The sequence below is a fragment of the Callionymus lyra genome, chromosome 9, assembly GCF_982586985.1.
Source record: "Callionymus lyra chromosome 9, fCalLyr1.hap1.1, whole genome shotgun sequence".
NCBI classification, from domain to species: Eukaryota; Metazoa; Chordata; class Actinopteri; order Syngnathiformes; family Callionymidae; genus Callionymus; species Callionymus lyra.
Genome location: NC_141826.1, coordinates 20,521,910 through 20,536,476, shown reverse-complemented (window position 1 = coordinate 20,536,476; position 14,567 = coordinate 20,521,910). Strand labels below are relative to the sequence as shown.

Sequence of the window (14,567 nt, the reverse complement as noted above, 5' to 3'; positions counted from 1 at the left end):
ACAGGAAGTCGCACACTAAATTAAAGCAGGAAAACAGGAAGTCGCACACTAAATTAAAGCAGGAAAACAGGAAGTCGCACACTAAATTAAAGCAGGAAAACAGGAAGTTGCACACTAAATTAAAGCAGGAAAACAGGAAGTTGCACACTAAATTAAAGCAGGAAAACAGGAAGTCGCACACTAAATTAAAGCAGGAAAACAGGAAGTCGCACACTAACTTAAAGCAGGAAAACCGGAAGTCGCACACTAAATTAAAGCAGGAAAACAGGAAGTTGCACACTAAATTAAAGCAGGAAAACAGGAAGTCGCACACTAAATTAAAGCAGGAAAACAGGAAGTTGCACACTAAATTAAAGCAGGAAAACAGGAAGTTGCACACTAAATTAAAGCAGGAAAACAGGAAGTCGCACACTAAATTAAAGCAGGAAAACAGGAAGTCGCACACTAACTTAAAGCAGGAAAACTGGAAGTCGCACACTAAATTAAAGCAGGAAAACAGGAAGTCGCACACTAAATTAAAGCAGGAAAACAGGAAGTCGCACACTAAATTAAAGCAGGAAAACCGGAAGTCGCACAATAAATTAAAGCAGGAAAACAGGAAGTCGCACACTAAATTAAAGCAGGAAAACAGGAAGTCGCACACTAAATTAAAGCAGGAAAACCGGAAGTCGCACAATAAATTAAAGCAGGAAAACAGGAAGTCGCACACTAAATTAAAGCAGGAAAACAGGAAGTCGCACACTAAATTAAAGCAGGAAAACAGGAAGTCGCACACTAAATTAAAGCAGGAAAACAGGAAGTCGCACACTAACTTAAAGCAGGAAAACCGTAAGTCGCACACTAAATTAAAGCAGGAAAACAGGAAGTCGCACACTAAATTAAAGCAGGAAAACAGGAAGTCGCACACTAAATTAAAGCAGGAAAACCGGAAGTCGCACAATAAATTAAAGCAGGAAAACAGGAAGTCGCACACTAAATTAAAGCAGGAAAACAGGAAGTCGCACACTAAATTAAAGCAGGAAAACCGGAAGTCGCACACTAAATTAAAGCAGGAAAACAGGAAGTCGTACACTAAATTAAAGCAGGAAAACAGGAAGTCGCTCACTAAATTAAAGCAGGAAAACAGGAAGTCACAAACTAAATTAAAGCAGGAAAACAGGAAGTCACAAACTAAATTAAAGCAGGAAAACAGGAAGTAGCACATTCAATTAAAATAGGAAGTCACAAACTAAATTAAAGCATGAAAACAGGAAGTCGCACACTTTATTAAAACAGGAAAACAGGAAGTCGCACACTAAATTTAAACACAAAATCGTACAGTAAATTAAAGCAGGAAAACAAGTAGTCGCACACATAATTAAAGCAGGAAAACAGGAAGTCGCACACTAAATTAAAGCAGGAAAACAGGAAGTTGCACACTTAGTAAAAACAGGAAGTCTCACACTAAATTAAAGCGGGAAAACAGGAAGTCACACACTCAATTAAAACAGGGAGTCGCACACTCAATTAAAGCAGGAAAACAGGAAGTCGCACACTAAATTAAAACAGGAAGTCGCACACTAAATTAAAGCGGGAAAACAGGAAGTCACACACTAAATTAAAACAGGAAGTCGCACACTCAATTAAAGCAGGAAAACAGGAAGTCGCACGCTAAATTAAAACAGGAAGCCGCACACTAAATTAAAGCAGGAAAACAGGAAGTCACACACTAAATTAAAACAGGAAGTCGCACACTCAATTAAAGCAGGAAAACAGGAAGTCGCACGCTAAATTAAAACAGGAAGTCACACACTAAATTAAAGCAGGAAAACAGGAAGTCACACACTAAATTAAAGCAGGAAAATGTATAACTTCAGGTACAAACTCTGACAAACCAAACATTCTTTTGAAGTTTAATTTTCCACGGCGTTGATCCGAGTCAGCAGGAGGTTCTGGGTCGGGCCTGACTATCAACGCTCCCCAGATTCCGATTCCTTAAATTACCATTTAATTAAGACGTCAACGTGAGCCTTTTATCTTTCCTGCCGTTGTTCGTCTCCACGTCTCACGAGGTCCTCGACGTCGTCGCCGAAGAACAACAAACAACATCGACATCCAGGATCCGTCTTCAGGTGAGGATCCAGATCCCCCGCCGTGAAATGGAGAGCCGTGATGGAGGACCAGAGCCAGCACCGCCTGGTCTAAATATTCCCTTTGATCCGACACGGCTGGCAGAAGTTGAATGGCATCTCTGAAGGAAAACACATCTGAGTGACGACAAACCTCGTTCACGGCGAGCTGGGTGTGGGGGGGTCGGGGGGGTGGGGGGGGTCTCGCCATCTGGTCGGAGGGAAGAAGCTCAACTGATCCTGGAGGAGACGCCGCCATTTATGATTCATAAAGAGCTGGAAATGAACGGCCATGAAGTTTCCCGACTGATCGCTCAGGATGATGATGTCATCAGCACTAAAAGGTCGTGTTGATTGAGCTTCATGAAACGGTGTCATGTTGTTTAAAAGTCAGCAGGTGGCGCCATCAGTTTAAAAATGATGTTTCATTAGAACAGTTGTTCAAAACAAAGGAAAATAGGGTAGTGCCGCCATCTAGTGGACTCTGAAGATAATGACACTGCTTCATGAAGCTTCGTCAGACCGAAAGTAATTATTTACTAAAAACATATAAACATTACGAAAACATGCATTTTGACTTTAATAGTTTATAACACACAGAGAAAACGGTTCTTTAAAAAAAACATCAGTAGTTCACAACTAGGGGTGATTATTGGCGTATTACGATACGTGTCACAATACAGGGGCGTCAATACGATATATAGTGATACTGTAGTAACAGGGATATCTGTCTAGTATTGTCGAGTACTTGACTCTGGTGTTGCAGAATTTACAGACCACACGACTCTTGACGAAGTCGTAACTGATTTAATTTGTTTTCAAACCAAAATAACATCAACTTTAAAAGCTGCCGGAGTCTACTGTATCCTCTCGTCCTCAGTCATCGCTGGGATCTCACAGGATTTCATTGTTCGTTTAGCTGCAGGCGACAGAATGTTTGCTCCCAAATGTTTAAATGGAATTACAAAATTAACCAACGCTGCCAAAATGTACATGTTAATTGTAAATGGAAAATTGAATTATTTTATTTTATACACACTTTATTGAAATATAAACCATAAAATAGCTATGATAAAATAAAATGTGACTGGAAAGCAAAAAAAAGGATATTCATACAGTATCATTTATCGGAATATTGTTTTGTTCTTTATTCAAAACATTGTTACTTTACAAAAAATACTTTAAGATACTAAACGTATTTTATACTTTAGCATTTAAACTTAACTGTTTAGTTGTTTACGAATACCTTTAGTTTTTTCTTTTATTTTAGGTTGACATTTTATGAACTCAATATTCAAGAATATTTAAGATCAATGGTATTAATACTTTACAACATCAGAATGTTAACTTTTACTTCGTTTTAATTACAGATTATAACGATTAACAACTGTAACTTACACTTCTTTTTCTTTTTTTTGAGAAATGAAAAAATCCACATTCGTGTGAAATGATTCCGTCAGTTTGTTTTAAGAGTCGAAATCAATTTCCACGCTGACACGTGACTGAGCTGCTCAGATACTCTGTCAGAACCTCCTGATCTGAATCAGTGGAAAAACAACATCCGTGTTTGATGTGTCAGAGCGTTTTTCCATCCAGGGGAAGATTTCCCAGTGTGGGTGTGTTTTTTTTTATTTATTGCCGGCGGCGTCTTAAATCCCTCCGTTTCCCCGCGACTCCACATGAAAGAAAAAAAGTTCCATCAATCAGACGCTTCCTCTTTTTCTTCACCTCGCACACCGCGATGACTTTGAGCGCCCCCCTTTTTCCCAGGATGCAACACTCTCGCTCTGAGATCGTCTATCCGGCCTGGAACTCCACTCGGATGCTGTGTCTCAAATCGCATACTAGCGTACTAAAAGTTAGTATTTTTAGTGCGTTAGTGCGTCTCAATTCTTAGTATGCGAAATTTAGTGCGCCATGCATACTAAATTGGCGTACTAACACGCCCACAAAACTAGCATGGTTCGATGGACACTAACCACACTAAACAGCCGCCATTTTAGTGACGTTTTAAACGGAAGTTACGTCATATATAAATGCATATATATGCATATACTTAAATGTGTATTTTCAGCAGCAGTAGGAGGATAAACACGTCTTCGCTGCTGATACCAGCTTAAATATCTCGCGATTATTTAGATTCTCATATTTTTTCTTTATTTCTTTTTCCAAACTTGCAAAACGTGCTGCCAGCAGGTGTCGGCGATAGCGTTCAAACAGCTGCTTGAAACATCGTTAAATAGAAGTAGAAGAAGAAGCTGTCATGTGATTTCCAGTTAGTGTGTAGCTTCAGGGTTTGATTTGAGACATACTATCTGCGGAGAATTTGCGTACTAGTTAGTATGCATACTAAACTGATGCATACTAACTTCTAGCATACTAAGAGTAGTATGCGATTTGAGACACAGCACGAGTCTCCGAAGGATGACTTTCGTATTCTTGTACGTTTTCTTAAATAACCCACTGTGAATCAAAAATGTATTTCGTGTACAGATTACGACTCAAAGAACTACGAAAAACGTTCAAAAATATATCGCACAAGAGTCGCAGACATGACGTGTCGAGCCAAGATAACAACGATTCAACGACCGCAAGCAAAAACAGCAGTTTTAAAAAAAATGGTTATCTGGAAATTCATTCATTTTCTACTGTTTTATCCCTTATCGGGGTCGCGGGGAAGCGGGAGTCTATCCCAGTTTCATGGGGCGAGAGGCAGGGGACACCCTGGACAGGATGCCAGTCTGTCGCAGGACACACAAAGACAGACAACCATTCCCACACACACTCATATGTATGGATAATTTCCCCGAGTTATCAATCAACCTCTGTTTGTTTTTGGACTGTGGGAGGAAACCGGAGTGCCCGGAGTAAACCCACACAACACGGGGAGAACATACAAGCTCCACACAGAAAGGTCACAAGTTGGCTCGACCTGGAAGTGAACCAGCAACCATCTGTGAGGTGACCATGCTAACCTAATCTGGAAAAGTGTTAAACTCGTACTGATACTTTTTAAATAAAGTTTTGATTTCGCAAACAGTGTTTGTGACCTTGGGTAGAGGTCAAATGCTAACTAGATTTTTTTTTTGGCAACAAAAGTTATGGTTTCAGTTGAAGGTGACGATGAATTCTCTCGTCCAAAAAAAATCAAGTAAAAACTCTCTCTTGAAACCAGTTTATAGGAATAATAAAAAAGTGCAGTCGCAGCTTCTGTCGGTTCACACGTGAGGCAAATTCCCGAGTGCCTCTACGAAGTCCCACGACTTCCTGCTTCTTATGTAAATGATCGCTTTACATATCGAACGCACATGTGGGGAAATTCAAAGACGGCAGATGTGATGCAAGAGTCGGCTGATTTTTTGCCGACACAGAACTCTGGAACCAGGTTTCATCGACGAAGATCTCAAGAAGGCGAAGGAAGAGTCGTGAGTCTTTGATCCGGAGGCCGCCGACGTTCCCTCGCAGTCCTCTCAGCGTCTACAGACCTCGCCTTTGTTGTGGAGGGTCTTCTTTAAGTTCCTCTAACGTTGCGTCAACGGCTGCCGGGGCTTGTTCTTCCGACTGATGTGCGAAAGCCGTGGGAGTCGCAGGGATCTCGACACTCGGGTCAAACGGCTTTCACTCTTTCCGGTTGCCGTAGCAACAGCGAGAGAGGAGGGTGAGTGATAGAAGAGTTAACTTTTCTCTGGAGTGAGTCGCCCTCGAATCTTAGTTCTCAGAGAGAGACATCATCAGTCGGGACTTTAGCGCCACCTTCAGGGTCTTTTTTTACGTTGTAGTTTGTTGTTTACATCTCAATTCTATTTTAGTGATTACAAGTTGAACTTTACTCCGGACACTCCGGTTTCCTCCCACAGTCCAAAAACAAACAGAGGTTGATTGAGAACTGTGGGAAATTGTCCGTAGGTATGAGTGTGTGTGTGAATGGTTGTCTGTCTTTGTGTGCCCTGTGACAGACTGGGGTCCTGTCCAGGGTGTCCCCTGCCTCTCACCCTATGATACTGGGACAGGCTCCAGTCTCCCCACGACCCCGGTAAGGGATAAAGCGGTTGAAAATAAATGAATGTTAAGTTGTAATTTATCCAACGTTCTACTTCTTAATATTTCTAGACATTATCCTCTAAAATGGTAAACTTTGACCTTTAAATGTATTCTTTTCAAGTTGAGAGTTTTCTACTTTAAAAACACGTCAACAATAAGTCGTCATGAATCTTTGACTTTTATAGTTTATAACAGAGTAAACGATTCTTTACATCAACATTAAAAACGACTTTACTTTAACTACTCTGACTTTTATACGTCGGTAATTAAGCTAAACTTACTTACTTACTTGTACTGCTTTAGGATGTTTTTTTATTAAAAATATTTCTAGTAGTCGACCATATTTAGACTATATTTTTACGGAACATCCAACTTTTACTTTACCAAGTTAAAACTTAACAAAGTTTTTTCTTTAATAATTTATATGTCAACGTGCCTTTAAAGCTTAATACAAGTATGATGTATTATTATTAATATTTACAGGAGCCAAAGATTTACCCTTAAGGGTACTATAATACATAAGAACATCTTAAATATTTAGCAAAATGTATTCTTGACTTTGACGATGTTTATTTTTACGATGCTTTACACTATGACATTTGTTTACTCTGCTGTGATTGGACAAGATCGAGGTTTGTCACCGCGCGTCATCGATCCCCTAAGTCTCCACCTCCGAGGGACTCGTTGTCTAAACAAAGCGCGGCTTGATTACAGCTGGCTGGAGGAGGAGTGAAGCCATTATTACATCATAATGGACTTCGCTCTCGTAACCTCTTGTTCGCCAAGATTTATTAAGTAAACTTTTTTTCGGGGAGGGGTTGGTTTCATGTTAACTGTAATACTTCAGGGTATGAAGCAACATCTGAAGTCCTGCTCAAGTTTAAGAGACATTTATCCGTGGATTTCTTTCCTCCATCCCTCGACAGTTCTTCAAACATCATCTCCGAAACTCTCCTGGAAGGCTGGAGAGAAAATCTATAATTCAGTTTCTACGAGTCGTTGCCCTGCAGTGTTTCCACGACCTGTGAGGCAGTCGACGTCTGAACGACCTCGCGATCCCTGAACTCTTGAGTGTAAAGACGACACGGAAAAGCTTTTTGCAGAAGAAGACCGAGGAGAGCTTCGGTCGGAGGACGAGAAACTCTAGCGTTCAAGAAACGACTGAGAAGAGCCGGAGGTGTCGGCGACGCTGACTTGATGAACCAGGAAGAAAAACTGTGGCTCAGGAAAAGGTTACGAGTGTTACTTCAAAACTAAAACTTACATCAGATGAGATTTAAGATGGATTTGAAGAAATCACTGCCACATAAAGAATGTATATGTATATATGTATATGTATAGATATACATAAGAATATATATATAAAAAAATTAAAAAAGCAGTAAAATCTTTAATTTATTAAAAAATTATTTCCCACAAATACAAGTAGAAAAAAAGTTGAGATAAAAAAATAGATTAAAAAGGTATGAAAAACATGTGTAAAGAATATAATTTTAAATATTTTTATTCAATTTTATAGAAAAGTAAAAAGTAAGAATGAAAAATAAATTACAATTTAAAATGTTTAATAGTTTAAAAAATGTAAATGTCTTTTGCTTAAAAAAACAGATATAAAATATAAAAAAAATAATAATAATAAAATAAATGACACATGTTGACCGAAGAAAACTAATTAAGCTTAATCCATTTAAAAAAATAAAAATAATAAGACAAAAATAGGTGATGAATTACTTTTAAATGGTTTAATTTGTAACCAGGTTTTAAAAATAAAAGAGACAGAGAACGGGATATTATTTAAGACAATTTAATAACCACACAAGTATATTTCCTGAAACAAAAACAAATGGGCACTTGAAAGTGACAGGATTTCGGAGCAGAACGTTCGGAAATGTCAAATGAGCTGAAAAACAAAAGTCGTCGTCAGCTGGTCCGGATACAAAACTGAACACACAAGTCAAAGGTCCTTGTATGGCAGAGTTCCAGCATGTTTCCACAAAAACAAACAAACAAACAAACAAAAAAAACAATTCATGGTGGAAACATCGGGAAAAAAAAAAGCGTCCGACACGAATCTGAAGGAACGTCCCCCACACAAGACGACGAAACAAACTATTGGAAGAAGATGCAAACAAGTATTTGAGTCAACGAGGTAACACTTGTGGCGTTTAGAGCTCCAGTTGTGGGTTCGTAACATTGCGAGTTTTAAGACGAGAAAAAACGTCCCGAGAAACAAATTCCCTCGAGATCAGAAACATTTAATAAGAAGCACCAAACGACCTGGTCGGTCATTTCATATCAAAATCTCCGAAAGAGTCCCTGTATGACACCTGAAGTCAGCGAGGTGAACACTGGCAAACTAAATAAAAACAGCTTCGTACGAATTCATCAAAAGCAATAAGACTTTTTTGTTTTTGTTTTTTTCGCGAGTTCGCGACAAATACCCGACTCAAACGATCCGGCTCCACGAAAAAATGTTTGCAGACGATGAGATGCTCTGTCGTTTTTAAGGCGGTTCATGTATTTCTACATACAAAATAAAAGAAAACATCACAGACTTCGTAAACAAATGGGGAGGACGCTGGAAAAAAGTTCGTACGATTCCAATGAAAAAGGGGAAATGTTGCGCAGTTAGCTCGAGCCACAGTTTTACCTTCGGTGCGGATGTTAAATCAATTATTTAAAAATTAGACGAATGAGGAACTCGCAATAACGATCAAAATCATAACAGTACTATGGACAGAATTTAACCGACAAACTGATTTTCGCCACTTTTAATTTATTTAATTAGCACTGAATGTAGCAGCTAAAATGCTAAAGCTAATACATTCAGATTGAAAAGGGATAAGATATAAATATATTTCACTGCAATTATTTTGCAAATTTAATCAAAATCAATGGCTGATTACTAAAAAAGAAGATTTTAAACGTACCGATACGCATTTGTAAAAGATTAAGAAAGTCTTTCCCGAAGAGTCTCTTTGCAAATCTTGTGCGATCCGACAACACTTTAACGTTAGCTTTAATGCTAAGATTGGACACGGAGTTAGCCGTTAGCTGCACGGTTTATATTTTCGTCACGTCGAACAAGTCGATAAAATTTAAATACACAAGGAAAATTATTTAAAGTTTGTTGCGCACACACTTCTTTGGCAGTTTTTTCCCCCCTTTTTTTAACCGATCATTGGATTGCAACAGAAACAAGATGGCGACAAAAGCACTTCCTGTATAAGTAAACATTTTGTGACCCCAAGTTTGGAATTTAAACATTTTAAAATCATAACTGAACCATGTAGTTTCATTCACAAAATGTTTCTTGAGTTTTAAAGACGCTAGTGATTTTAAATGTTTACATCACATTAGCAAACCAACGCTAATTGCTAAGCTCAGCTAGCATACGAAAAAAAAAAAAATTCTCTAGTTCGAAAAAGATCGTAAAGTTTATTTTAAAGTTCATTAATATATATCGCCGCTAACTCAAAAACTGTGGCTCCAAACTTCCTGCGCAAAAAAACACCTCCTTCCTGTCACGTGACCTCCCACACAACGCTAGACATTTTTCCCCAACGGAGGACGGATCGTGAGGCTAATTTTCCCGATCAATAAATAGCTTTTAAAGTTTCTGTTTTTCGGGCTCTCTCGAGTGCATTTTGGCCGGGAGTGTTGAACAGACAGACAGACAAACGGACACAGGGCAGCGGATTCCGATATACTTTTGTGTCATTCTGCGACATAAAGATATATATTCTGGTCTTAAATCTTAATTTAATGGACATAGTTAAGCTAGCACCTCTGGGCTCTCTCTCTCTCTCTCTCTCTCTTTTAACAGTCTAAAGTCTCTCGCTCTCTCCGTCTATGTACAATATCAGTTTTTAACAACATAAATTACTACACAATTCTTCTGAAGCCTATTCACAATCATCGAGCGTTTTTAAGGAACTGAGATGGACAGGTGGAGCTTCTCCGCGTGTGCTCTGAGGATGTGGTGATGAGTGGAGGGTTAGAAAAAACAAACAAATAAACACAAAAAAAAAAGGTATAAAAAAGCGGTCGCCGACATCGTGTGTTTGTAAACAGAGCACCAGTAGTGTCGAGATCTGGACTGTACAAAAGTATAAATATATGATTCATCTGCCATAGTTTTGTTCCGTTGGTCTTCACATATCAAGGATGTAGCGGACAAAAGCGAAAGTTCCTCTTGGAAATTCAAAATAAAAAGAAAAAAAGTCTTGCAGGATCTGTGCTGAAGTTCAAAGACGCACAATTTTGTTGTCGTTTAAATCCCAACCTGCTGGTTTGTGTGGAGTGTTGCGCCACCTTGGGGGGGGTTTGCTTGCTGTTGCTTGATCGTCTTTGCATAAATAAAAAACTTGAAAAAAAATTAATAATAAATCGGCACAGTCCGCCCGAAAACGACGACGCTACAGCAGATCCATCTTCGGTCTGTAGTGGAGCAGGAGCGGCGATTTCTGGAGGAAGAGACGAGGAATTAAAAACACGATAATACGACGGTTATGAAGACTTTGTACATCAGTGAATAGTGAACATTTAGACTTTCTTTACGCGTTGAATTGTTTTTTATTAACCATTTAATTCAATAGTTTTTTATATATTTCAATAAAAAAAATGCAATATTATCAAAATAATTTTAAATCTAATATTCTATATATATATATATATATTTTTTTTTTTTTTTAATTATTGGAATTGGAATATGAAATAAGTAAACAAAAGATTAATTAAATTACATTATTTTTTTAAACACACAAATCTAACATTTCCATGTAATAAATATTGATTAAATTAGTTTATAAAAGGAAATAAATGCTTTAAAAATAATCAAAGTTTCATCCTTTTAAATTTAATCATTGGATATTCAAAACTTTATAATTCCCTTTGATTAACCCCAAATACTAGTGATGGTCTGATGAAGCTTCATGAAACAGTGTCATGTTGTTTAAAGGTCAGTAGGTGGCGCCATCAGTTTAAAAATGATGTTTCATTAGGAGCAGTCGTTCAAAACAAAGCAAAATAGTGCAGAGACGCCATCTAGTAATGACACTGTTTCATGAAGCTTCATCAAACCATCACTTGCAAATACTGAAGCGTATCATGACCTCACCTCCCTCTATATACTAGTGATGGTGTGATGAAGCTTCATGAAGCACTGAAATTATTTTCAGAGTCCACTAGATGGCGTCTTTGTGCTATTTTCCTTTGTTTTGAACAATTGTTCTAATGGAAAATCACATGATTTTTAAACTGGTGGCGCCACCTACTGACCTCTGAACAACATGACACTGTTTCATGAAGCTTCATCAACACATCATTTATTGTTTTAGACCGTTATGAGTAGAATTAAAGATCCTTTTTGGAATTGATAATCCTTACAAAATGTACTTCAAATATCATTTTTCTAACAGGAAGTAGGTCATATTGTGAAATATATTATAAAACGAAACCTTTTTTGGATAAATAAATACCAGGAAAAATAGAAATATGTACCTTAAATCTCCATCTTGTCACAACAACAAATTTCAACGTGTGGTCTTTCCCCAAAATCTCCTCGTTGCATAAAATGTCCAGCTGCGAAGGGAGAAGAGAGTCAGAGACGCGACGGCAACATCACAGGAGAGTCTTCAACACTCTCGTCACGAGTCACTATTTCATCTTCCTACAGTCGTGCAGAGACGTTTCTCCCGCTGTGACGCCGACGAGAGGCGGCAGCGCCCCCTGCCTGTCGCCCCGACGGCGACGCAGGGAAAAATGTGAAAGTAGGTCTTTGTCTCGTTTGAAGTGGCGGCGCCGAGAGAAGCTCGTTATCCCGCAGGAGCGGGAGACGCTCGGCGGTTCAAAGCCGAGACGCTCCAGCGAGTTTTCTCGGAAAAATAAAAGTTCACAAAGTTTTCGGCTGCGACTGCGGGTGACGGGAAATACCTCTGATTCGGTCTCGAAGCTTTTTCTAGATGAGTCAGCATCTTTTATGTGGAGAGAAACTATTTTTCACAAGTTTCTTCAACTCTCTTACTTTTATATTGTCACCAGAAATAGTGCGTTATGATCTATTAATATGAATATTTGCAAGTTACTCTCTTTTATTAGGCGTCCTTGAGCGAGACGCACCGGACGATCTGGCGCCCTCTGGTGACCGCGACTCACCTCATTAAACGACGTCAAGTTAAGCTTTTTGGCGATGAACTTCTTGAGGTGGAGGACGGTGGCTTGTGCTGAGCAGCGGATCCACTTCCGCTTGAGACCCCGAAGTTTGCTGCTGTTGCACTCCAGGCAGATGCTGACCTGCAGGGGGCGCCAGAGGAGGGAGGATTGTGAGACGTTACGTGGAATAAAGAGAAGAACAAACACCGAAAACTACATTTTACAAGGCGAGCGATCGAGTTCAGATTTGACTCAAACGGTTTAATATCTAAAAATGTTTTCACACCATCGTGTGTCATTTGTTTTAAGACAGAAGCATAACCTTCTGAAGCAGAAGAACAAACTGTTACAGAAAAAGAAGATTTTAATTTAAAAAGAATGTGCACATAAAAAAATGTTTAGCGCCAAAAAATTTGGAATAAATGTGAGGTTTGAACTCAATACTAGACTGTTGATGGATAGTAGAAAGGACAAGTTGAAAATATAAAAAAAATCACCTTTAGTAAGAATATATTAATCAAAAAGTGACCAGACAGAAATACAGAAAAACTATTTGGCCATCAAAAAAGGAAAAAGTAAACTTAAAAGTTAAATTTCACTTCAAAATCTGAGCTCTACTTCCTCTCTGATGTCATTAACTCTCAGTTCGGTCCTCTGGGTGTCACCATCACTTTCAGTCATCTTTTGCTCGCCGTCATCCTCCAGGGATGGTGCAACTAACATCTGCCTTTATTAAAACCCCGAAGAAAACTGTGAGCGGTGAAGAAAACGACGAGTGAGACGCCGCCGCGGCAGCCTGGTCCGACAACCCCCGGGTTTTCGTTAAATCGCGTCGACGCGGCTGCAGCGAGTGATGCAACGGCAGAACACGACAGGATCATTTCACGCTAAACTTCGGTTTTAAAACTCATTTGGCCGCGGAAGGCTGACGCAAACTCTGACGCCGTCTTGCTCGGTTTCTGGGGAACCGTGTGAACAACGGCGCCGGACTTCCTCAAACATCTCCGGAGGAGAAGGATAAATTTTATTCGAAACTCTTCGAGATCCTCCAACAAGAGACGCAACATAAACTCATTTCACCGTTTAGTGGATGATGACCAGATAAAATAATGTTACAGGGACAACAATACGATACATCATGAAACTGTAGTAACAAGGATGTATTTGTAGTATTGTCGAGTACTTGACTCTGGTGTTGTTGTAGAATTACTTTCATTTGTTTTCAAAACAAAATATGTCCAAACATCAGCTTTAAAAGCTGCTGCAATCCAATTGTATCCTCTCATCCTCAGTCATCACCATGATCTTGCGTAATGCATTTGTTCTTTTAGCTGTAGGAAACGTAATGACTGCTGCCATCTAGTGGCCGGAAGTTAAATTGCAACACGAAAATGAATAATGAATGCTGTGAATATCTGCATATAGAGACTTTGGATTTTCTTTATCGTCATTTCACAGAAGAACACAGCAGTGAAAAACTGGCAACGAAATTTCGTTGCTTGGCAACAGTTTAGAAAACACAGCATAGGGTGAATGTATAAATATAAATAAATTATAAATAGTGCAATATAAACAGAATAAATAAATGTTTTAAAAATTGCATATAATGAACGTATACAAAAGGATAAATATAAATAAGTAAAAAATAGTGCAATATATATATATAAATAGAACAAATAAATAAAGTTTTAATTAGTGCATTGCTTGAAGTTATATCGCATATATGAATTATACAGTTAAGAAATATATATTTTATACACAATTTACTAAAATATAATCCATGAAATAACTTGAAAATACATTTTAATAAAAAAAAAAAAGATAAATTGCTGTTGAATATCGACACAGTATTATGAAGAAAAATTGGCATATTCAAGTGTATCGATACTTTCTCACGCCCCTAACGAGGACAATGCTGAGTCAGTACTTTAAAGTTTCTTAGTCAATAAGTATTCAGTATTTTTCCATTAAATAACATTAATAATTGCAGTTTCTGATCATTCACTAAACAGGATCTCACCTGCTCGTCGCTGCGGTGATAGTCGTTGTCCTCCTCGGGTTTCTCCTCTCCTGGTTCTTTGTTCGCCGTCTCTTCCGACTTGGCGTCACCTAGAGGACGAGTAGAGTAACAGCAACGTTAGCTTCGTCACGTCTGTTATTCTGGAGCCCCGCGACCCAGAATGCAGCAGCTCCGACGTGCCCTCAAACCACAAACGTGCTCACCAGCTGGAGCACGACAGCGCGAGTAAACAAACTGAATCTTCT

The 14,567-nt window shown here is 38.7% G+C and overlaps 1 protein-coding gene across 1 annotated transcript in view; it reads right to left on the bottom strand.

Moving 5' to 3' along the window:
- Positions 1-7,937: 7,937 nt before the first annotated feature.
- Positions 7,938-14,567, bottom strand: part of pcgf3 (polycomb group ring finger 3) — a 36,925-nt gene continuing 30,295 nt past the window's right edge. Inside the window, exons 7-10 of the mRNA XM_087799363.1 lie at positions 14,323-14,411; positions 12,306-12,443; positions 11,652-11,732; positions 7,938-10,615 (exon numbers count right to left, since the gene is read on the bottom strand). Coding sequence (XP_087655489.1) covers positions 10,568-10,615; positions 11,652-11,732; positions 12,306-12,443; positions 14,323-14,411 — 356 coding nt within the window. The 3' untranslated portion in view covers positions 7,938-10,567. The remainder of the gene's footprint in view (positions 10,616-11,651; positions 11,733-12,305; positions 12,444-14,322; positions 14,412-14,567) is intronic.